The sequence below is a fragment of the Anas platyrhynchos genome, chromosome 8 (assembly GCF_047663525.1).
Source record: "Anas platyrhynchos isolate ZD024472 breed Pekin duck chromosome 8, IASCAAS_PekinDuck_T2T, whole genome shotgun sequence".
NCBI lineage: Eukaryota > Metazoa > Chordata > Aves > Anseriformes > Anatidae > Anas > Anas platyrhynchos.
This window is the reverse complement of record NC_092594.1, coordinates 34,539,229-34,563,693: the sequence shown is the minus strand read 5'-3', so window position 1 is coordinate 34,563,693 and position 24,465 is coordinate 34,539,229. Positions and strand designations below refer to the sequence as shown.

The 24,465-nt window shown below is 41.3% G+C and overlaps 1 protein-coding gene across 4 annotated transcripts in view; it reads left to right on the top strand.

The window, feature by feature from the left end:
• The first annotated feature begins 1,875 nt into the window (after positions 1 to 1,875).
• Positions 1,876 to 24,465, top strand: part of USP24 (ubiquitin specific peptidase 24) — a 60,593-nt gene continuing 38,003 nt past the window's right edge. For all 4 annotated transcript variants that reach the window (XM_038182855.2, XM_038182854.2, XM_038182853.2 and 1 more), the window contains exons 1-13: positions 1,876 to 2,351; positions 13,655 to 13,820; positions 14,796 to 14,863; positions 15,863 to 16,006; positions 16,548 to 16,670; positions 17,527 to 17,562; positions 18,137 to 18,202; positions 19,546 to 19,611; positions 20,557 to 20,631; positions 21,461 to 21,619; positions 22,822 to 22,936; positions 23,466 to 23,569; positions 24,098 to 24,205. In XM_038182855.2, coding sequence (XP_038038783.1) covers positions 2,016 to 2,351; positions 13,655 to 13,820; positions 14,796 to 14,863; positions 15,863 to 16,006; positions 16,548 to 16,670; positions 17,527 to 17,562; positions 18,137 to 18,202; positions 19,546 to 19,611; positions 20,557 to 20,631; positions 21,461 to 21,619; positions 22,822 to 22,936; positions 23,466 to 23,569; positions 24,098 to 24,205 — 1,566 coding nt within the window. In that variant the 5' untranslated portion in view covers positions 1,876 to 2,015. The remainder of the gene's footprint in view (positions 2,352 to 13,654; positions 13,821 to 14,795; positions 14,864 to 15,862; positions 16,007 to 16,547; positions 16,671 to 17,526; positions 17,563 to 18,136; positions 18,203 to 19,545; positions 19,612 to 20,556; positions 20,632 to 21,460; positions 21,620 to 22,821; positions 22,937 to 23,465; positions 23,570 to 24,097; positions 24,206 to 24,465) is intronic.

Here is a 24,465-nt window from a genome sequence, read left to right as displayed (position 1 = left end):
TGTCTCTGTTGTAAAACAGGGGTTATTCATGTCCAGAGGCACTTCAGGATACATGAATGATGAATTTTGTAGAAAGTCACTACCTTCTGTAAAGTAACAGTCACAGTAAACATGTCTTAAGAAACTGGCAACTAACAGCTGTAAACTCCAAGTTATCCAAAAGCAGATCTTGAGGGTTTTGCTCCCTCCTTCAACTTCTTTTCTTCCCTTGTCTCCTTGCACCTTGTGATGTCCCATAGGAAAGACTCACTCTACATTTCTCGTTCTCAGTTAGAAAAGTTTGCTGTGCTTCTCCCTGAAACTTTTCTTCAAATAACAATGCTTGAACAACATTTTCAGCTGGGATTTTCAGGCTGAATAACTTTTAGAAAAAGATGCACCCATTCTTTCAATAAGCTGGAATATACAGTCTTGTCCTTTACACAGTTTCAAGAGAAATGCTGTCAGAGAACTCTGTGAAAAGCTTAGGATCAGTATACCTCACTGCCAACGTTACATTCAGCTGCTGTGTCCAAGTGCTACCATCACGTATTGGTAAATTCAAATTCCCTTCAAACTTCTCTCAGGACAGTGGTGCATCGGTAACTTAACTGTAAAGCAGTCTCTTCTGTGCTCAGTCATCTGGGATTACAGTCAGTTCCTCCATTACTTTTGGTATGTTTTCATTAATTAGCTCAGGGCAAATTTACAGGACTCCTTCCTTGAAATAAATCTGAAATCAATAATGACATCTAATATAAGATACCACTTTTTCCTACAGACTTGTCTTCCACTAGTAAAGGAAAATGATGCCAACTGACTTCATCAGCCTGTGAGGATTAAATCATTACTTATGTTTCAAAAATGAGAAAGTGTAATTTAAACGTTGAGTACATGAGTAAGCAGTGAGTCAATATTCAGCATATTAACTGATTGCACTCGAAATGATAGATTTTTTTTCTTGATCCTGGCAAAACTGAGCCATACGAGTTCCTTTTATAGCTGGAGATCTGCGTGACTGAAGAACCCTCCTTCGATCCAGACGCTGAGGTTGAGTCGGGCACGATACCTACGTTCCACTGAATGTCACCTACAGAAAACAAATAAATACATGAAACTCAGGATATGAAAGAGTTGTGATTACCTTTTGGGTCAGCACACAAAGATAATGGGAGCACTGGTGGCACACTGCTATCTAAAAATTATTCAAAAACCTTACCAGTCAAACAGGCAGATCTGTCAGTCAGTTTCTTTCCACAGACACCATCAGGAGCAGGGATGGACACAGAGCTCTGAAAGTTCAGGGATTGTTGGTGTTCCCTAGAAAGATTCCCTTATGCTGGATTTAATCCGTGCCTCAGATTTCAGGCAACTATTTGTAGTTTCCTCACCCCGGTGCTCTTAGTGATGCCAGCCACTGCTAACACACGATCCCAGCACCAATCTTCACAAATCTTTTATCAGCTGCCTCCTTTCCTGCGGCAGTTAAAGTGTTTGATAAAACGGAGGGGCAGATACTGAGTGGATAGCTTAAGGGGTGCAGATCTCACTTCCATACGGCGCCAGAGTTTGGACAAGTACTTTTTAAGAACCACACACAAATGCAATTCATTGGGCTGGAGCACTTTTATTATTATCTTTGCACTTCTTTACGGGGTTTACTCCCCACCGGACCCATCACACACCATGAGAGCCGCGAGCAGGCCCCGACCCCCCCCCTTCCCGCCGCTGCCGTCTCCATGGCAACACCGCCCCCGTCACGTGCCCAGTCTCCGTGACAACGCCCCGCACGCTCCATTCATCCCCGCCGGCCTCGCTTCCCCCGTCACGTGATACGTCCCCCCCTCTCCCCCCCCCCTCCCTTCCCCTCTTTCCGGGCCGCGCAGGGGCGGGGCGGGCGGGGCGGGCAGGGCGGGGGGAGAGGCGCTGCCGGCAAGATGGCGGCGCGCGCGGCGGGCAGCGCCTGAGGCCGGAGCCCGGAGCCCGGCGACCGCCGCCGCCGCCGGGGCTCCCCCCCCTCCACTTTACCGCGGGCCATGGAGAGCGAGGAGGAGCAGCACATGACCACGCTGCTCTGCATGGGCTTCTCGGACGCCTCCGCCATCCGCAAGGCGCTGCGCCTGGCCAAGAACGACATCAACGAGGCGGTGGCGCTGCTCACCAACGAGCGGCCCGGCCTCCACTACGGCGGCTACGAGCCCATGGACAGCGGGCACGGCCCGGCCGGCGGCCACGGCTCCCCCGCCGGGGGGCAAGGGCACCGAGACGGGGACGGGGGCGGCGGTGGAGGCGGCGGTGGTGGCGGAGGGGGCGGCGGAGGAGGAGGGGGCTTCGACCCCCCGCCCGCCTACCACGAAGTGGTGGACGCTGAGGTGAGCCCCGAGGGAGGGCGAGGGGCTGAGGGGGGCGGTGGGGGAGCCCCCCCGGAGCCCCTCGGGGTGCCCCGGCCTCTGTGTGTGTTTCCCTTACCTGCTGTTGCATTATTTTCCTTGGCATTCAAGGAATGCGTCGCTGCCCCACAACCCCCCCCCCCCCCCCAGCCCCGTGCCTTCTTGCATAACCCCATAATTGACTGCACTCCATTTATATATATATATATATTTTAAACACTATTTACTCGATGCCAAGTGCAAATCCTGGGTGTTTTGTTGTTTGGTTTTTTTTTTTGGATAGGCCACGAGTTCGCCCGTGGAAACACGGCGAGTGCAAGTGTTTTTAAAACAAAGGCTGCACCTCGTTAATTATAGCTGTGTTTTAAAAAGACGCCTGAAGCAGGAGGGCTGGCGAATGTCAGCCTCGCGCGCTCCTTCCCCTTCCTCCCTCTTCTGCTTTTTTCCCTCCTCTTCCACGCTTTTCCAGAACTCAGCTCCTCGGCCAGCAAATGCGCTGCTGGCTCTTGCTCTGCTGCCTGGAGTGCGCTTGCAGCACTCACCTGTAAAGCTTTCTCCTCCTCCAGGTCTGTTCTTCTTCCCCAAAATTGCCCAGGTGCCTATGGAAAGAGCTAAGCCTGACTCAGGAGCCCAAGGGGTGAGAGCAGAACGGAGCAGCCCCGCTGTGTGGTCCCGGTACCCAAGGGCCACCTTGCATGGTCTGTCTCAGTGGCCAACAGCAGGTGCCTAAGCACATGAATAACAACATGCTCATGCACCTCAAACAGTGTCCTGGGGATATCCTGAGCCAGAAGGGATATCTTTCTGCGTGTGTATTTACCTATTAAAACATATATGAAGAATATGTGCACATACCTACGTGCACGTAGTTACACTCGCACGGATCGGCCATATCCAGTCTTGGTGTGTTACCTGAAGTCCCCTCTTGCAGAACAGCGATCCTGTTTGCTGAATTAACTGGTTTAGATCCTTCCCTGGTGTATGATGGTGATGTACGTGTGTGGAGTAAGCTGATTTGTGGGGCTGCACGTGTGCTGTGCAGAAGAGGAGTTGCTTGAAATTCCCTGACTGAAGCAACAGGGAACGAGTTTCGTGCCTTCGCTTTGGAGGGTTGTGAGAGAGTTCTGCTGGTGGTGTTCAGAGCTTGTTAGCCGTGAAGAGGGTGGATTTCCGTGTCAGGTATCTCGTGGTTACAGATGGGACTAACTGGGCTGTCAGTGTGACATGTACAGAGAAGCTGTCAGTGTAAGCTTCAGACAAGCGTGTTTTTTCCCCTTCTGTTCCTATTACAGATGACACTGACAACTATAAGAGGTTTTTTCTGTTATTTCAGTTTGTTTGTCTGATCAAACTTATACTTCAGTTTCCTTTGCCACCCGTGTTCTTGTTTGCTTTGATTTGTGTTCTTGTTAACCCCCAGGAGGGAAACCAAAACATTTGAATGTATGCAAATGACTGCAAGTCTGCAAAATCAGCACGGAAGGATTGCAGTATCTTACTGCATGAACCTTTATATGAATTCAGGCCTCAGTTTAGTAATTGGATCCATTTATGTATGAACATCTGTCAGTTTCTGCACGTGTATGCATTACATTTTTGTCATGCAAGAGTTATCCCTGTAAAAGTCTTAAGATCTGGGATTATTTCCTCTGTTTATTTGCCTAATATCGCAGTGCAGCCTAGCAGCTTTTGACATATTTCATAAAAAGGGGAAAAGAGAAACTGTATGTGATCAGTTCTCATTCTTTTTATTCTTCAGATGTAATGTGGAACTGCATTTAATAAACTGCATTATTATTTAGGTAGTTTATCAGTAGGAAGTTTTCCATTCAGAACTCGTGGCCCGTGAAGCCCGTTCACAGACACCCCTATTGCTTGTTGTAGGCACACACGTTGTGTTGAAACCTTGTGAGCAGCACACCCCTACTATCTTGTGGCAACACAATTCGGATGTTATTTCTGTTTATCTTCCTGTCAATATCCTCTCCCCTTCTAACAGCTCTGAGAGCGTGCATTCCTCCCTCTTGTCATAACAGCAATTTTAATGCTTGCTTAATGGGGAGGGAGGGATATTTCTTGGTTTGATTTTCAGACGGTATATATCAGAAATGTGCATGAACGTAGAAATCAAATAGAGCACAGCCCTACTTTTCCCCTAAATATTTTTTTTTCTGCTCTAGTAATCTTTTTTTTTTTTTTCATCACTAAGTGAATAAAAGTTAAGGGTAGATTTGTTATTTTAAGCATAAGAGGAAGACTTCAGCCATGCTGCAAGATGTGTGTGTACCAGCTCCATACTTCGTGTGTGTGTTTTTTTTGGCTGAGTGCAATTTACTATGCAGAGAAGGGTAGCTTTGTGAATGATCAGACACTTTGCATGTTCTCTAATCAGTAAAGAGCCCGTTATGTTTGCATACGCTTCCTTGGTTCTGTTACATAATGTTTGTCTGTTCTGTTCAGCAAGCACGGTGATCAGAGAAGGGTTTGTGTGTTGGTGCTCTCTGGGCGTATCACAGCAACCCGATACCTGTCTTACTAATAAAAATCTTACTAATAAAACCATCTTCCCTTTGGGTAGGATAGTAAAGCCATCGCAAATCCTGTTTCAGTGGTCCAGGCTGCTTCAGGGGCTTCTGGAGGTGCTACAGGAGGCTGAATTTGGAAGACAGCAGCTGTGGACTGGCCCAACGTGCACTCTGTTTTATGAGACCTGAGATAAGGACACGCATAAACTCAGTTTAACAAAGGCTGAAACTTCAGTTTCAGCAGGCTCATGTCTTCCACAGAGCACACAACTGATTCAATTCTGAGTTAATACCTGTGGTCTGTGGAGTTGGTGCTGCTGGTGTGACTGTGCTTAATTAATTTGAAAGTAGGAAGGGGGCTTTGCATTTCTTCCTGAAATCTCAGGAAGTTCAGCTTTAGGTTTCCCATTGGCTTGGTATTTTGCCCTCTGCAGTGCCAAACCACTTTGACAGGCTGAGATCACTGGCTTTTCCAAGAGGTTACTTTGCCTGTTTGACACAACTTTCATGTTTCTGTCTGTTGGCTGAACTGAATCTGATAAGTACGTTTTGGCAAGAATCTGGGATTCTCTTCTGTTTATTCCTTAGGCAACGTACAGATTTTTACACTGTGATCTCTGCAGTGGGATGGAAGGTTATACTCATCTTTCATGTGACTGACAGATAAGCTCTTCTGTGAACTGCTGCTAAGTCCATAAAATTTATGATGAAGCTATAAATGAATGTGATGACAAAGTTTGTCAGTGTCCACAAACTGTCCCAAGTGCCCTCAGTGCTGACGTTCACAAGCTGGGCAGGAGTAGGATGGAGAGGGGCAGGCCAGGCAAATATGAGCAGGGAGCCTAAAATTGTGTTAAGGGTAGGAAGCCACTTACCCTGTTTGTATAACCCTTCCTGAAAAGAAATCTCGACTTTTTTTTAAACAGCTCCTGCGAGTCGTTGCTCTGACCTTTTGGGTAAATTGTGATCTGCGGGTTGTGTTACCTTCCAGCTATTCCTGTCTCCTTCAGCATGTGCTCTTTTGATGTTGTTTTTTCTTATTTTATTTTAGTTGAATGGGATCAAAAGCTCACATACACCAGATTTTACCAGATAAGGTTTAACATAAAAACTTGTCCGAAATTGATCTTAGAAGTTGTGTTTGATTTCAGGAGGAGGGGCTGTGCGGAAGGAACATGCCAGCAGCAGTTTCTCACTCACTGGTCACGCTGCAGGACTTTGGTGTGCAAACCCTCTGCCTCCTTCTGAGCTTCTAGGGTGTAAAATGAGGATAATGGTTTGTGCTGTGTGGGAATACTGCAGACACTGGGCTTGTTACGATCTCTGGTCCTTGGATGGAAGGAGCTCTGTTTATTTCAAGGCATAAAAAATCCGTTTAGGAAACGTGATGGGCTTCACACTGCAGCTTTATAAATGTAAAGTCAGTCTCCTGTCCTGTAAGTAGAGTTGAGCTTTGCAAAAGTGACTACTGCTGGCATTCTCGTGTGGAAGTTTTACAGTGTGGCTTGTCTAGGAATTGGCCTTGTAAAGCAATTAAGCAATCAAATAAAGCTCTGTGCTGCATTCTGGCGCTGGGTCCTGGCGGGCTGCCACTACAACGTCAAGTGGAATTAGTACTTCAGCACTCCTGGGTTTCAGCATCTCTGCTCTCAAAAATGACACCCATGGTCCTGGGGTGGCCAGAACCTGAAAGGAGGAGGGAGGAGCTGCTGCTACATCAGTGCTTTCTTGGGTTTAGAAAGAAAAATCCCTGCTTAGGCAGTGTTTATCCAGCATGATAGTAACAGAGATGCTACGGGAAGGTGCTGAGAATGGGGGTAATACCGAGAAGGGAGGCTCATTAAGAGTAAGCTTTGTTTGAAATACTTTATAAGCCTGTTATCGTATAATGTGAAGGAATCTTTGGGTTAAGACCGGCACATCACAGTTACTGGGACATCAGTGACGATGATGCCCGCGGAGGTAGCAGGCAGCTCTGCAGCCGGCTCCTCAGCTGGGCAGGAAGCATCTGATAAAATGTTCTCTGGAGGCATTTGCTGGTCATCTTCCCAGTTTGAAGTGCTATTCTGTGGCAGCTGTTTAATAAGGAAGTGAAACGCGGAGGAAGAACAAGTATAAAAACAAATTAGCCAGTGTTAGAATTTAATTCCAGCAAATCATTTGGATTGCTTTTGGGTTAAGGCACAGTGGCTCTTTGTATGAAGAGGGCAAAGATGGAAAGGAAGTGCCTGTTCCTTTTGTAAACTCTCAACTCGAAAAAACCACGCGTTCCTGCTGCCATAGGAGAAGCCTTTGGTATGTATGTTGCAGCTATGCTTCGTGGGCCAAATTAAAGCCCCGGTGTACTCAGTGCTTCTTGCTGCTTGCCCTTCCTGCTCGCTGCTGTGAAGCACTTCTCACTTCTGTTCTTCCAATGCCCGGCAGAGCGGTCTTGAGAGATGCTTAAAGGTTTTGGTCCTAGTTGTTAACCACAGCTTTGCAGTCAGTGGTACACTGCAGGACTTGCACTCAGGTTCGTTGCCAGCTGCTTTTTTGGTACTAGTTTGAGCTCTCCCTTCCAGATCTTGAGCGCTGGTCACAGAGGTGTTGTGCTAAATCCTTTATCTCATGCTGCTGCAGCGCTGCTCTGTTCCTGCCTGGTGTTCTGGCAAAGGGGAATAGAAGTAATGACTTAATTTTAGGCACTGAAATGCCAAACGCTTGTGATTCACTGTTTTATTGTATTAAAGCACAATGTTTATCTGATACCACACAAAGTTATTTTGAGGTATTTGGAGATCAGCAGTGTTTTTGTGCCTAGGAAAACTCGAGGGCTGGGAGGAATAATGGTACCAACTCAGAGCCTGGATGTTTGTACTTACGCCAAGGGAATAAATTACTTAAATATTTCAGACAATACTGAAACCACGTGTAAGATAAGCATGTGTTTGCCCTGATTTCTTACGAGTGGCTTTCTTAACAGAGCTTTCCGTGACCTTTCCCTGGCCTACAGCTTGTTATCGAGCTTGGAAAGACGTTGCTGAAAGTGCTCGTAACAAGCCTGATTCCACTGAATGCTGGGCTAGTTGTAATGCGAAAGGTTTCTAGGTTGTTTCGAGTTAAATGGATCTTCTAATTTAAACAGGATTTTTACAGAGCCTTGATTCTGGTTGCTGTAACACTTAGCGCTGAGTTCATCTCGGAACAACGAGGGAAGTGCATTGGGGAATATTGCGTGGTAACGTTGCATCACTCTGGAAAACAGGGGTACAGTTCAAGCACTGTTTTTAGAAAATCCTAGTTGGTTTCTAGCTTTACTGATTCCCCCCTCCCAACATCCAGTTCACGTTGTGTTCTTCCCAATTTTCTATAGTTTTGGGGGTTTGAGAGGTGGGGAGGAAGCTGTGTTTGTTGTGGTTGATATAATCCTTCACGTGTACTAAGGGGGGCTTAGTCCCACCAGGCACTCCTGACAATGCACTCGTGTTACTCTCAGCTGAGGTCAGGTTCCAAAACATTGTGTGAAAATGGTCACTAAATAAATCAGATCTCTTTTGGAAGGGATTTACAGTGAGGTGAGAATCTGAATCAGCTCTGATTAGATGGGCTACATAACACAGGATTTGTTTTCCTTTAGTGGTAGACTAGGATCATTGCTTCCTATTAACATGATTAAGTACTATTTACTAATATTAACACTGTGTAATGTAATGCATAGCACAAATGTGAGCTTAAGGGCTTAATTTCGCTGTGAAAAGAATAAAAGTGTGATATATCTAACCAACAAGGTTACTTTCTCTTAGCAGAACATAAATAACAAAAAGCATTCCTTTCTGTCACTTTACTCGGAAACTTTGCATACAGACACATTTTTATCCGTAGAAAAAAAATTAAGGGCAAGATACTATAACTGCCTAAGGTGTAAAACAGTTAAAGACAATTACTGTGCTTTGAAAATAAATAGCTGTTCCTCAATAAAATATGTAGGGATATTTTCCAGATCTGCCACTTAAATGGAGTTTAAAGAAGTCCCTGAAGCTCTGGGAGTACCGGTTTATAAAAAAACACTTCTGTTCAAATAAGAAAATATAAGTTTAAAAATCACTGTCTACCTCATGCTGGTGCTTTCCAGCCTAAGTGCAAAGCAGTGGCTTTGATTTATTTGGAAACCTTTACGATCGTACTCCAGTGAATCAATTCCAGGCAACAGAATATCCTCCTCCTAACAGTTAATTAAAATGAAGGGGAAAAAATGCCATCCAGGTGCAAAAGTAAAAGCTGCTTTAATCAGCAGTCTGGCAGATAGGACTGTCAAGTCGTGACTTCAGGATTCATAGCTTCTCCCAGAAGTTGATGGACATAATAGATCAGGGAGTAGCGAGCTGCTCTTTCTGTTTTTATGGATATTTGACGTATTGCTTCTGTGTTGCCTCCACCTGAGCGTTTTGTGGTACTTTGCAAAACACCAGTGAATCGTACATCAACCTGCTGGGGCAGAGGGAAGTGTCATTACTGACACTCTGCAGCTGGGGAAGCTGAAGTGCTCACAAATTGATGTCCTCGTTATTGGTTAGCGTATCTGTGATAAAAGTGAAAGGAGGGCGTAGAAATTTTTGTCTTTTAATTTTGACTTTAAGGATTTTGTTTTTCATTGCTGCTTTTCAGGGCAAATAACTTGTATATTGTCACCACATGTCAACAAACAGAATCAAGTCGTTTTTTAGCAATACAATGAAACATCAAAATCCTGTTGGCTGCAAAATGCTGAAATCACATGAAAATCACTTACTAAAGAGGCACAAGGGAAGAAAACGGATCTGCTGGTACCTTACAAACTCTGATCCTATTACTCATTGAAAGAAACACAACTTTCTGGTTCAGTTTCAGGGATTATACTAGATTCAAGAGCACCTAATGGGACTTGGCTCTAGTGACGCTGGATTGCGCTGGTAGCCTTCTATCAAAATCAAATTAACAAATTTAATTTGTAACTTGACTGTAATTTCATTGCTAAGAGCGCCAATTAACATCAAAATACCCTCTTAAACTCCGTGTTATTTTATGTAAAGTGACCGGCGTGGTAAGCGGCGGTGGCTTTAGTTAAACGCTGTGTGATGAGTTAATTAGCTGAATGCTATGGGAATACATTTTGAAGCTTTGAACTGTGACCTTTCGGCAATTGAAGTTAATTTATATTTCATCTGTGTGTGTCTTTGTTCTGTGTTAGTCTGCCTTGGAAGGGTTTATGCTCAAACTTGGGCAACATGTTGTTCATCAGGTATTAACAATCTTTCTTTATTCAGACTTGCAAACAACTCGGGGAGGTGCCAGGACACAGAGTGACAGTCTTGAATCGGCACTTGAAACTGTTTAAGTGAGAATATTTGTCTTGGGAATTTGTGTGCATGTATGGGTATAACTGCACTTGTGCACCTTGAAAATAAGCCAAAAATAGCCCCATGACCCTGCTAAAATGGAGGAGCCGTCAGGGTAGGAAGAGATACAGGCATGGAAGATGATGTTAAAGGTCTGTCGGTAAATGCTTCTTGGTCTCGAGGCTGGAGCTGCAGAAGGCAGCATTGTTGCAGAGCGTGTGATATGCAATGTGATTTTTTTTTTTTTATCTCTGAAAACAGATGGCTCCTGAAAATTTTTGAACAATCAGTCTTTGGATGACCAGTTAACTGCCAGGACTAGTCTCACTGCTTTTGTACTATTCTGCTGTTGGAAAGGATCCCTGTGAATCTTTAACTTGTCAGGTGACAGTTTCTGCATCAAAAAAAATGTGGTTCCAGAAATGAGACCCAAAAAGCCTCCTTACAGGAAGCTGACATGGGCTTGTATGCTGTTTCTTTTCTTGTATAGCATATTTTATTTAAAAGCATATATTTCACCTTTGGAAGGACATCAGTAGGTTCTCTCCTGACAGTTTCTGCCCCTGTTACCACATGCTAGCTGTGGTTACCTGTTCAGAGCCATGATCTGTTGCTCTTTTGACATTGACAAATGCAAATAGGGTCTTTGCTGGGTGTTGGTTAGTGAGGCAACATAAAATCATAGAAGAGCTTATGCTGCACCTTGCAACTTTAATAAATCCCTCACTTTAAAGAGCAAATTGATTTAGAAGTTGGATGAGGAGCTGCTTGATTTTTGTGCAGAAAGACACTAATTATGAAAGAGCAGCAATATGTTTTTAGAGAGACTTACTCAGACAAGGTATGTTGTACGAAGGGAGATTCAGTCTGCAGAAATATGCACTGAGCATGGAGATACTCTCCGAGGGCATTAGCTTTGTTAATGGTCTGAAGCGGAGTGCGAGTTTGACTTTTAAACTACCTGGGCATAGATCTGAGCACGCTGCAGGTTTCATGCTAGCTGTGAAGCTGCTTTAATGTGATACATTCTAAAATTAATCCATAATTAATCTTGACACTTTCTGGGAAGGATTTTAGTAGCAGAAAACTGACGTGTAAGAATGCCTTGTCATCTGTAATTAACAGAACGTGCCAAAGACGCGCTCCTTCAGTGCAGACTGCTCCCTTTGTTATTAGGGCAATATTTCCAGTACTGCACCCGCTGTTACTGCTTGTGTAAAAGATCTTTTTGCTATGTTGCTGGTAGACTCAGTACGGCAATAGGCCAGCCGTGTTTTTAGCCCAGCTGTTACGGTCATGTCCTTGTATGTGAGTGCACAGCGAAGAAGAGGTATTACTTCACTCCTCGCGAATTTCCGTAATACTGCAGGCACTGGCCGTGGCCTGTGGGGAGAGAAATAACGAGCAGCTCCCCTGAGATGCAGATGGAGAAACAGAACAACAACACATGGAGTTTTTCAGCAGCAGTGGAAGGTCTGTGCTGCTGTTAGGCTGCACCTCACGGTCTCATAACACCTCACGGATATTTTTATTTAACATGGATACCTTCCTTTAAATATTGGAGAAACCGTAGCTAAGTTAATGTCACCATTTGTTGAGATGCTTTTTTGCTGTGCCACAAGTCTAGGCTGACATGCAGTCTGTTACCTAGTGACTGGATGTGCACACTACAGTCTTCCTTTATTAAACTAATTGTTGTGATCTCTACTGAGCCATAAGGGCTTTCTTTATAAATGCACATTCGTTTTCTGCAGTAATTGATCTACGTTCAGTGGTGGGTATCCTCTATGAAAGCTGTAGATGTGTTTGTTTGATCACTACAACAGGATATTTCTTGGAGAACTTTTGCTTTTAAATACCTTCAGACTCCTCATTTGGTCCTTCGGACATCTCTTCTCCAAAAGTTCATGTATTTAAACGAGGGGTGATCTGCTAGATCAAACAATGAACTCAGTATCCAGCTTAAAGGAAGTACAGATTGCTGCAGTGGTAAACTTGGGGCTGAATGTTTAGTAGAGGGGGAAGGTGGCACCTTGCTTCCCAAACATGTTTTCTTGCCTGAGTACGATTTGGTGTCACTCCTATAAATGTTACTGCTGCTCTCCAGAACCTGTTATTAGGTACAGCCTGTGTGCTGTTGTCACCTGCGCCAATTAACTTTATAGGGTGCTCTCTATACAGCTGCTGTTCCATTGGTGTCACCTTTTTGAGTCGTTATGAAAGTGAATATGATGCATTAATGTCTTAATTAACAGGTCTAATCCTGCAATAGCAAGTGCAGGGAGAGCTGGGCACACGCTTCTCTACATAAATCTCATTCCTTGTGCGCTGCATCCTCCCGAACTCAGTTGTTTCTCTGGGCTTTTTCCTTTCTGTTCTCTCTGTTCGCTTTCCTGGTGCTGTATTTTACTCTCAGCTGTGTTTCCTTCGTGTCCCTGGCACTCTGAGCGCTCTCCTGTTACCACCACACGCTCGTGTTTACCTCGGCCTCTGGCAGCCGCTGCCGGGCCTGCTCTGGGTGTCGTCCTCCCTCCCGCCTGGACTCGGCCTTCTGGAAGCCACAGAGAGCCCGTGGGATCTCTGTGACACGTGGGGTAGCCAGTATCAACACGAAGTTTTAATAAAATAAAAAAAAAAAAAGAGACATAGATAACTTGTGTAGTATCCTGTTTGGCGTTCCTGAGGCAGTTACCTCATCTGGCGCTTAACGAAGAACGGGGGCTAATTCCGAGTGCTGCCTGTGCACAGAAATAGCTGCCCTTAGTGACACAGGCAACAAACCTGAAGAGCTGAGCTACAGCCTTGTGCCTGCTTCTTCCCCGTTGGCCTTCCAGAATGCTTTCCAGTAACTTATTTTGACTTCAGGAGTTGTAGCTTCCTTGCTGAGCAACTATACCTGAGACTTGATACTTTCTTTACGTGATTAGCTACTAAAAAATCCTGATCAACTGGATTAGTCTAGTTTATTTTCAATGTGATTGGGTGAAGGGGTAAAATTGTCCTCCCTTAAAATAAACTATTTCATAATCTCCAGCAGTTGTTGAACAGAAGATTAATATGCACACTTCTGTGAAGATCAGGGCTTATACTCTAAAGTCTCTCAGGGACTAGAAGCACTTAGCACTTGGCTCTAGGATCTGATATGCTAAGGAACAAAATTTGCCACTTAGAGACGATTAGCAATTAGTCATGTAAACATAGCAGTTATCACCTACACGAGATAATAAAGATATGTAATCAATTCAAATTGAAATACTAAATTTTGCTTTGGAAAACAGAAGCCTAAGGGTTGCTGAGAATTTGACATGCTGCTTATAAGCACAGCCATCTCTTCTGAAGCTAGTAAATCCTTTAAAGTGTCAAGGATAGATTTAAAAATTGCTTCACTTGAATTTTTTATTCACAGAAAAATGATGAAAACGGGAATTGCTCTGCAGAAGGCATTGAGTTTCCAACCACCAACTTGTATGAGCTGGAGAGCAGAGTTCTAACAGATCACTGGTCCATACCCTACAAGCGGGAAGAATCTCTAGGCAAGTGCCTAATTGCATCCACCTATCTAGCAAGACTAGGTAAGTGCTATTTTGACACACCTAAAGATAATCTGTTCAGATTTCACAGACATATGGTGCACAGTTATGCCTTTTGTATTAATTTTGCAGTCGTTAGCACCCAGCAGAGTGATCACATCTCTGTGAAAGTGGTTACCAATGAATTATTCTATCTAATGCTGTAAAAGGAGTGTTGATCTCTTTTTTTCTAAAGTAATTTGTTTACTTAAGCTTTTTCGGAGGAAAAAATGGAGCACGTGTTTCTTTATGTCCTAATGATTATAGGAATTACTGTTTTTTCAGAGCTGAATTACTGACTCGTTTTTCATTGTGCTGGTAATTTTCCATTTGTAAAAAAACAAGCTGTCATCTAAATTCATGCTGCACCAAGCTTGTGTAACTGGTTGTTTTTCCCTAGTGAAGTGCTTATAGTGCATTAGACCTGAATTTGTCTGTTCTGTATTCAGTACTTTGGCTGGGGTTAAGTGTGTTATGGAGACGACATGCCCAGCTCATGGTGTAATGAGAGTACGGGGCAGTTTTTCCAACATGCCTGACAGCAGACAAAAGGGAGGTTATAATCTGTAGGAAGAATAAGAGTGGTTAGTGATTCTGGTTTGCGTTGTTGATTTTCAACGTGTGTTAAAAGGCTATGTGTAGATCTTTTTTTTTTTTTTTTTGGGGGGGGGTTGGAGGGGAAGGGGATATGAAGCACCAGGAATGGTCTCCACTTAGTATTAAATTTTGAAGAGAGGAACGTGTGTGGTACTAATCACGCTTGAAGAAGTTGCGAAAGATTAAACGTTTGGAAACTTCTTATTTCTAAAAAGCAAGTTCTTTTGGCTCACATTCTTTTGTGACTGAAAATAACATAATGCTTAATAATCAATTAATAGTAGCTCTTCTGTTGCTGCTGGTTTTGGTTGGTGTATCCAAAAACTTGCACTGAATTTTCTGAGGTAATCTTAAAACATGTACTTCTTTCTTTCTATAAAGGTCTTTCTGATTCTGATGAGAATTGCAAGAGGTTTATGGACAGATGCATGCCTGAAGCATTCAAAAAGGTAAGTAGGTACAGTACACTAATTTACTGCTTGTTTTTGAGTTGTTCATGGTGGAAATAGTGTCTTTCAATCCAGATTGATACATACTTTAGAAACTGGTAACCAGTGAATGTATTGCTAGATGAAAATCTGAAAAAAAAATTCTGAAGTTGCAGTTCTGCAACTCTTGTATGTGTATTTTTTTCACCTTTTTTCACTACTTTTCACCTCAGTGCTTAATGCCTAACCTGCCTCTCTGACTGTTCTCCTCTGGGTTATTGTGCATCTTCTCTATGGAGCTCCCCAATCTAAGTTCAGAATGTGTTAAGTTGTTATATGCTGAATTTTTTGCAAGTCAGTAATTGAGCCTGATTCTATTGTTTCTTAAAATGGTACAAAAAGTAATGGTATTTAAAATATCAAGCTCTTTAACTGTAAAGACAGCTAATGCGCAGAGCTAGCAGAAATTAAATAATGCTTGCAGATGGAAGCTTCAGGTCCTCTTTAACCAGCTAGGTTAGACCAGATTTAAAGAGCGTGTTTCAGTAGGTGGAAAAGCAGCAATAATAGCTCTCTCTGCATGGTACATGTTCTTTGTTTTCCAACAGCAACTGCTCAAAAAGTGTGAGTCGGTAAATGGTTATTACAGATGAATCAGTGCAGCTCTGCGGAACGTGTACTTGAAGATTTAATAGTCATATGTTCATTCTGCAAACAGTTGCATATTGGCTGTTCTTTACAAAGGTTATAATCTTACCAGTGAGTGGAAATGGAAATCAGTTTGCTTTGATACATGCTAGTCTCTGTCACAAACTGATTTAAGGCATTCTTCAATTAAATTACAAATTTAATTAACTCTTAAGCCATTAATGCAGAAAGAGGATACAAAATAGCACACCAGCCACTGATTATTACACTCTAAGGAAACATTTGCTCTGAGAACAGTCTGGGAGGTGGATAAATTTCTGCTGTTTTACATGATTTTGCTCAAACTTCAAAATTTCTTCTTTGTTTTGGTAGCTGTTGACATCCAGTGCTGTTCACAAATGGGGAACTGAAATCCATGAAGGAATATACAACATGCTTATGCTGCTAGTAGACCTGGTTGCAGAAAGAGTAAAACAAGATCCTATCCCCGTGGGCCTGCTCGGTGTGCTTACAATGGTATTTGTCCCTGATGCAGTTTTTAATAACTATGGTGTTTTGAACTTTGGGTTCTGTTTAAGTAATGTGGTGAATGAGGGTATACTAGTTCATTGGTGAATATCCTCAAAATGTAGAAGTCTCCACTAATAACTGTCATGAATTGTCCTGTGTTTTATGTGCAATATTAGGGTATTGAATTTTTAAGCTGCGGCTTCTTTTTATCCTATTTAAGTTGTATATTGTCAAAAATACTTCAACTGCTGTCATGTCAGTGTTTATTTTCTGAAAACTGGTACGTTGAGTTCATCTATCCCTTTATACAGATAGCTGACTCACATGGATATTTGATATTGTCTACATAGAACTGAAACTTTAGAATCCTTGGTACAGTAAGAACTGAGGGGCAGGAGGCAGGGGTCATCTGTTGAACTTTAGTTTTTGCTAGATCTTTAATTGTCAACTAGAAGAATGTTCAACTGAAAAAGTCAAATATTATCAGGGTAAGTTTTGGGGCTGCTGTAAGCCATGCTGTTAATTTCCATGGTGTTTTTCTTTCAAGGCCTTTAACCCTGACAATGAATATCATTTCAAAAATCGAATGAAGGTGTGCCAGAGAAACTGGGCAGAAGTCTTCGGGGAGGGCAACATGCATGCTGTCTCACCCATATCCACATTTCAGAAGGTGAGCATGGCATGCCCTAAGCTGCTTTTTAGGGTAGATGTTTTTGTTTCAGAACAGATTGGTTAATAGGTGCTTGTAACACAAGAAAGCTTAAAAGTGTGATCAAGAATTACAATAACCAGATCTTCAGTATACGTTGGTCTGTGGAAATGAATTCCCTTTGTCCTCTCAGAATGTCCCAGTTCTCTGTTGGAAACTGGATTTAGAAATTGCTGTATTTTCCTGTCTGAAGTAACACAACAATCAGATGGGTATATCTGCTGCATCTAAGGACTGACATCTGTTGAGCATGAAATGACCAGGATAACTCAAGGTGTACAGTTCCAGCAGAGAATTCATGCTTTTCTGTCACCCAGGTTTGGGATATCTTCATCAAACACTGGTGAGAAGCCAGTTTTTGAGGTTTGCATTGTCTTGTGGTTGTTCCAGACAGGTGGGTCTAAAAAACAACCTCGATGTTGTTGATTCTTTTCCTTTAGGAAACATGTTTGTGGCTGTAGAAAGAAAATTCTCCATCTGCTGCTTTGGGAAAGGTCCTTTAGTGATGTTCCACAACAGCTAATGTGCTATAAATATATTTGCTTGTGAGTCAGCAGCCACAGTGTGTATTGTTACCACAGCACATGGTCAGTGATGTCAGGTAGAATCCAAAAACGGATACTGCTAATGAGAACCTCCCAGAGCTCCAGCTACACACTTAGCAAAGGAGCTGTTGTAAACACACTGCTGTGATCTGTGAAATAACAGTGCCTGCCTTTAGGGTGTGGGTTAATGCACTGAATGTGTCTGTCCACATCTGTTCCAGAGACAAGTGTTTGTTGCAGCTACTAATTTTTTAATGTTTTAATTTTTCAAGGAACCTCATGGGTGGCTGGTGGATCTGGTAAACAGGGTACGTAAATGCAAACCAAGCAGAAATGGTACTTGTCACTTGAATCCAGTGCTCTCCAAGTAATTTCCTCCTCTCCCCACCCTTGTTTTTCCCTTCTTTCCTCAGAGTGACAACCACAATAAATAGTTTAAAATGTTAATGCTGTCTGCATCTAGGGAAAGAGCCTTGCTAAACACATCTCATGTTGCTGCCTTTTCCCTTGAGCACCTTTACCATAGCATGATAGCTATCACTAGAAGAGATTAGAGTTCATCTTAGTCTTCAGTGATGTTACTCAGTCAAAAGTGCTACGCCAACCTACTATTGCTTTATAAGGTCTAGCTTTTGTCACTACATCCATTTTTACCCAGAACGCTTTGTAGCTTGATGTTTAAGCTGGGACCACATATAACTGCATTGCATTCCCACTGTGTCCCTGAATTCTCATGAAAATGTAAAGCTTATGTTGCATGTGATGTTGTGGTGGAGGATACTCGTCATCCCTGTAACTTTTAGTGGAGTATTTTCTGTAATAGCATATTTGAAAGATAAAATACTGTAGGTCGCTAGTATAATATTGATTACTTTCTTTCAGTTTGCAGAGTTGGGTGGATTTTCAGCAATTCAGTCCAAACTCAATTCAGAAGATATTGAGCTTGGGGTAAGTTCATTGTTTGTCCCTAGACTCCTCTCTTTCCATTAGTCACTTCATATAGAACCAGTAACATCATTTTTGGCAGTGCTCTTACCTTTACTTTGGTACAAGAGCAATACTCCCACATAGCCCTGGAGGAATGCTGTCACACTGGAGGTCAGATGAGGCTGTGTGTAAGAGTCCTGACTAAAGAGACCTCTTGAGGCTTCAGAGGAAAGAGGGAAAGGTTAGCATGCTTTTCTGTCTAACGTTCAGCCTTCCAGTTAGACATTGATCAGTCTAGTTTCACTGCATATTCACCAGTAGGTTGCTGGTTTTCTGATTACTTCAGCTTTATCTGCATTTAGCTGGAAGTGAATTAATTTTTGTGCCTTATAGAAATCATTTTTTAAGAAAAAATCCTTAGGAAGACAGATACTGTCTAATCTTAAGCAACTTTTCAAAAGCTGTGTTTAAAACCAGTCTTAACAGTTCTAAACTATTTTTTTGGTGGTAAAGCCTAACTTCTTTGTTTTCAGCTTCCTAACTTGACTTCACATCTTTTTTCAAGCTGTGAAGAACAAGGAGGCCAAGGGAAAACAATGTAATTTAGAATCTTGTCTCCAAGTATAAAATTAGTCTGTTTTCAATGAACTGTCATATTGGGAGAATTGAATTTCTTTTCTTAGAGTATTAATTCTTGCTGCTTTATGAAAGGATAAGTTCTTATATAAGCATGGCAGAAGAGTAAGAAAATTCAATTTAAATCCTGATACTCCAATAGAAATTTTGACTGTTTAATGAGTAATAACTACTTGTTTAGGGAGTCTCATTCAGCATCACTAAACTTAAGACTTTGATTGCAGTGGGGCATATTCAATTTCATTCATAATTTTTGACCCACTCAGTAGAAGCTAGGTTTAATATTCTTCATTGGCAAATGTCTTTACACACTTAATTTCCTGATGATGGATATCAGTTGAAAACCTTGCGTTGAAATGAGCTGGATGTATATGTATATGACACATTTGCAAAAGCTTTCTGCCATTTCTTTCTTTGGAAAAGAAAATCACCATATGGCTTTAAACTTAAGTCTTGTCTTCCCACTTCTCATTGCTGTTAAGCAACCAAAATGTGATGCGCCCTTTTTGTGTCTGATTATTTCTCTGGCTGAAACAGGATTAGACAGAAGACTGGACAGAATGATGAGAGGACTGATACTAATGAAAAATGGGAAGGCATTTTTAATTTCAGGCGAAAATATATATTGTATTCTACAGCATAAAGTAATGTCTCTTTCCTGAACCATGCATTGTTGCAAAGGAGTTACATTCTAAAATCAGTTTATATGTACTGTTATTTTTCTTCAGGCAATCTCTGCATTAGTTCAACCATTTGGAGTTTGTGCAGAATATCTGAACTCTTCTGTCGTACAGGTAAAATGTCTATTATGAGTTCTTTTCAGCAAATATAAAAGCCTTGAAAAATGTGACTGGTCATTTGCTCAGATTTAGATCTATTTTAATACAGAAATCCTAAGCAGCATAGTGTCAGAAACACAAGTATGTGAGAATCTTTTTTCATCGTAGCAATTTGGAAAATAAGAGGACTAAAAATGAGTTTGACTGTTGATGTGAAACTGGTGACCGATTCTAAAAAGCCTCCCAAATTCACCTTGGATAAAGTACAGGAACCATTTTAAGAATCCTGAAGGCAGTCAATAGAGGGCTCAACAATATTCAAATTCTTTTTCCAAGCACAGTGATCTTTAATTGTCTATCATCATTTGCAATGGTGAGAAATTTTGGGACTGCTCTTAGTAAACTTCATCAGTGTAAAGCATGCAGGGAAAGAATACAGTGTGATGGATACGTTTATAGTTTTTATTTCTTTTTCTGGCAGAGATAGAGCTCATGGTTATGAGAGTTTAGACGGTAAAAAGTGTGACACGAAAAAAAAACACACCGTGATCTCTGTAAACTTGCGAATATGCTCTAGGTTTTACATCTACATTCACTAACAAAAAGCACCGGTTTAATAAATGACAAAGCCTTTATTTGGAAAGGATATATTTTAGGAGCTAATGGGGGTCAAAGGGGCATATGCATCTAATAATTGATGCACTTTGAAATGGGTTTGGGGCAGGTTGGGGTCATCTGTAAACCTGTTGTGGTCTCAAGTAGCTTCTTAGTCTAGGTGCTTCTTTTTCTGGACTTAACTTGCAGGATAGTTTTATATATGTTGCATGTGTTGCTCTATGTTTAAGATAACTGACTTTCAGTTAAGTATTTCATTTTGCTGCAGCCAGATATGCTTAGTAATGTAATTCATTTCAGGAAGCATAAAATGATCTTCATGCCTTTTTCTCTCATTTTTTTTAGCCCATGCTTGACCCAGTCATTCATAAAATGATTAAATACGTACAGAATGTAGAAGAGAAGGACTTGAAAGACAAGGTAATGTTTTATAAATGAAATAATTAAGAACTTTCCGTATGTTGTGGAAATGAAGTCTGTGTAGACTAGAACAAAATCTTATTCTCACTTACAAAAATACAGCCTGTTCTGAATTCTGAGTGACTTGGCTCAAAATATTGAAATGTAGCTAGCCTGCATTTACCCAATTTTTCATAAATCCCTTTTAATTAGATACTTAATGTTTTCACCCTTTTAAAAATATCTTCCCAGTGTTACTGTCAAATACATTTTTGTTGGTCCCCTTCTGCAGTGTACTGATTGCTCACTTTTCTAATTTGCTTGAAGATGCATTCTGTTAAATTCTTATAACTTCTGTGCATACAACTGTTGCGTTATCTGTTTGCTTCTAAAAATCTTGCAACTGTTGTTTAAAGTGGTGTCCCTTCCCACAAGGGGGGGGGGGGGTGTGAAACTAGATGATCTTTAAGGTCCCTTCCAACCAAAACCATATGACTATCTGAAATTTCCTTTTAACTTGTGACTGCTTCATATTGCACTGAATTCGGCATCCAGCTGTAATAAATTTGAGTACTGACTTTTTACTTACTTACTTTTGTTAATTACATACTGGAAATTATGCATAACAGAGGAGCAATTCAGTGCACCAAACTGTAGCAGAAGAGTTCACTTAACGAAAGCTTTTGCTGTCTTAAAATTTCCAATATATAAGTAACACTTTCAGATGTCTGTAGCTTAAATAGTGGATCGCTAAACCTACTGTTTGTGTATCACTGAAGTCTGAAACAGAATACTAAAACCAGTACTGCCTCTTATTTGTCCTTTTTTTTGTTTGTTTCGTTTTCAACAGAGACTAGTCAGTATCCCTGAGCTCTTGTCTGGCATCAAACTGCTGTGTATGCGCTTCCAACCTGATTTAGTAACTGCAGTGGATGATTTACGGCTGGACATTCTGTTGCGCATGTTAAAATCTCCTCACTTCAGTGCAAAAATGAATTCCCTCAAAGAAGTAGGTTTGCTACATGTGGGTGTGTTTGTGTGTGTGCACACGCATGTGCGTGGGTGGGATGGGTTGTTAGTAAGTTGCTAAAGCCACAACCTTAAAAAGGAGGGTGCAACATCTTACAAATTCTGTTGCCTTAGCAAAAGCTCCTAAATACCAAAACAAATTCATGTGACAGGAATTGCTTGTAATATTAGTAGCTACTGAAAGGACTGTGGCCTCCCAGTTAGAAAACTACACATAATTTAAACTTCATTTATAAGCAACAGTGTATATCATTCCTTCAGTACTCACTCTGAGATCATGCTCATAATTCTGAGATAATTGCTTTTCTCTTTTTCCCGTTGTGAGGAAAAGGGAGAAAAAAAGGGCAGGGAGAGGCAACTTAATCCTCGATTGGTGTTCTCAGGCCAGATGTATCTTATCATTATGCTATGTAGTTGTATTTTTTATTATGGTTGTGTATGGGCATTGTAGTAGTGTCTAGGAGCTGAAGTTTATGGAACAGGGCTCTTTCTGCTAGTCTGTTAGATAAAAGTAGGAGAAAACATTTTCTTTTTCCTGGAACTTGTGGTTAAGTAGAGAGTTGTTCATTCACTTCTTCCTTCCAGAAATTGTTCAACTTCAGTGTCTCAAAGAAGACATTTTTTAGTATGCAGACACTCTTAAGGTGTTTTAGAGTCCTTCTTCTGGGCTTTTTGCTTCTCTACTTAAGGGAAAATTGAAATACTAAGCCTCATTGTACTGTGGTTCTTAATCTTAAACGCTGTATCCTTGGTGAAGTTACAAAAGCAGAGCTTTTGAAGGCTCTAGCATAAATGTACTTTCTCCACCTTTTCCCTGGAGTGATGAGCCTGTATCGGTTCTGTGTTTGATAAAAATAGGACACTAATTTGAGTATCACAGGCAGAAGCCTGAGATAACCCACTTCTGGTATATCTGTAGCAACATGCAGCCCAGGCAAGCTTTTCTGTGTCAGACTGGGAACAAGAATCTGCTGCATCAGACCAATTCCTAGGAGGTGGGTTAGGAATTTACCATTAAACAGTTTATTTAAACAACAAAAATAATTGAAAGAAAAATTCTCCTGTGCTCAAAATATTTCAGGATTCACACTTAAGCTTCATAGAAAGCGTTTTGAATAGGTTTCATTATAAGCACTTATAATGCATGTGCATCATTAGAATCTCCCATTTTGAAATTTTTAGGTAACCAAATTAATAGAAGACAGCACTGTGTCCAAGTCAGTGAAGAATGCAATAGATACAGACCGCTTACTAAACTGGCTAGTAGAAAATTCTGTCCTGTCAATTGCTCTAGAAGGTAAGTGCTTTCACAAAGATCTTCAGCATGTGCTTTGAATGTCTTAAACTTAAAAATTTGGTCCGTCCTTTTTTAATACATTTGAGTGAAGCATTACTAACAAAGGAGTTCAAGGATTTTGTCATTGTCAAAACAGAGTGAGGATACCCAGCAGGTTTCTGCTACTGTCATCTAGTTCTCTTTGACATTTGTGCAGATGTCTTCCGCTGTACCTGCGGTTTGTACTTGCATACCTACGTGTTGTTATTTTAAACCTGTAGAAGAGCAGGAAAAGAGTTCTTTTTTCCAAGCAGTAAGGCCATGTAGGAGTAGATTGCTATCAGATGTATGAAGTAAAACAAGAATAGAAGGAAGCTTGTTCTTTTTCCTTCTTTAGACTGGATTTTTTTGTAGCAGTAGATTGAGAATTTTAGGATAAAGATAACTTTATTCTTGTCCCCTTTAATGTAATTTGTTTATTTATTCTTATGCATTTAATGTGTCTAATGGTTTAAATAAATTAATGCAATTGTCATTCTTTATTTCATAGGTAATATAGACCAAGCGCAATACTGTGACCGTATAAAGGGAATTATTGAACTGCTAGGCAGTAAATTATCTTTAGATGAGCTTACCAAGATTTGGAGAATACAGGTAAGCAATCAAGATTAGGCAGATGCTTTTAGGCTGCCTTGAAAAAATAAGTACTTTTTATTACCAAGTTCTTTAGCTGGTGGAATGTTAGCTGTTCGTTTATCTGCTTTATATTTGCTTGGCGCTCCTTCCACGAGAGACGTAAGAGGTTGTCAATGTGCTTGAACATTGGTATAAATCGGTATATTAAAGAATCAGTGAAACAAGACAACGTTTTCAAGCCTCAGGCTGTCTACTCTAAGTCTTACAGGCTTGACCTTCCTCCCTTTTTGCAAGGAAGCTATTTTTTGCAGGGCCATGGCGGACCAGGTTGGACCACTGTTCTTTCCTGCTTTTGAGTTGCTTCTAATGACCTCTGTACCAACAGAACAAGGAGCAGAGTCAGTTATTCCTAGCTTGTGTTTCTAACATGTCCAAAGCTGTTACATTTCTCATTAACAGAAATAGTAGAATAATGCTTACACTGAAGACTTTTCACTACCTCACTTGGGATTAAAACCTACCTTCTTGTGTTTTCCTTCTTTCCAGTCAGGACAATCCTCCACTGTGATTGAAAACATACATACCATTATTGCTGCAGCTGCTGTGAAGTTTAGTTCTGACCAACTTAATCACTTATTTGTTCTAATTCAAAAGGTAAGCTTTAACATAAATTTATGTTCCTTAGTAGAAGTACTTAAAAATGTACTGAAAAAGGCAAGTGCCTTGCATACATTTATATCTTATAATAAATGTAAAGTAAAATGTGTGTTTATATATTAAAAAAAAAAAGGCTGTAGAACAACACTTGTAATACTAATTTTTTTGTTAACCCAAAAACATAATTGCCACTATACTACTAATTGACTTAGATTTTAATGTCATGTATTGAGTGCAAAAGCGCTTAAAAAGTGAGA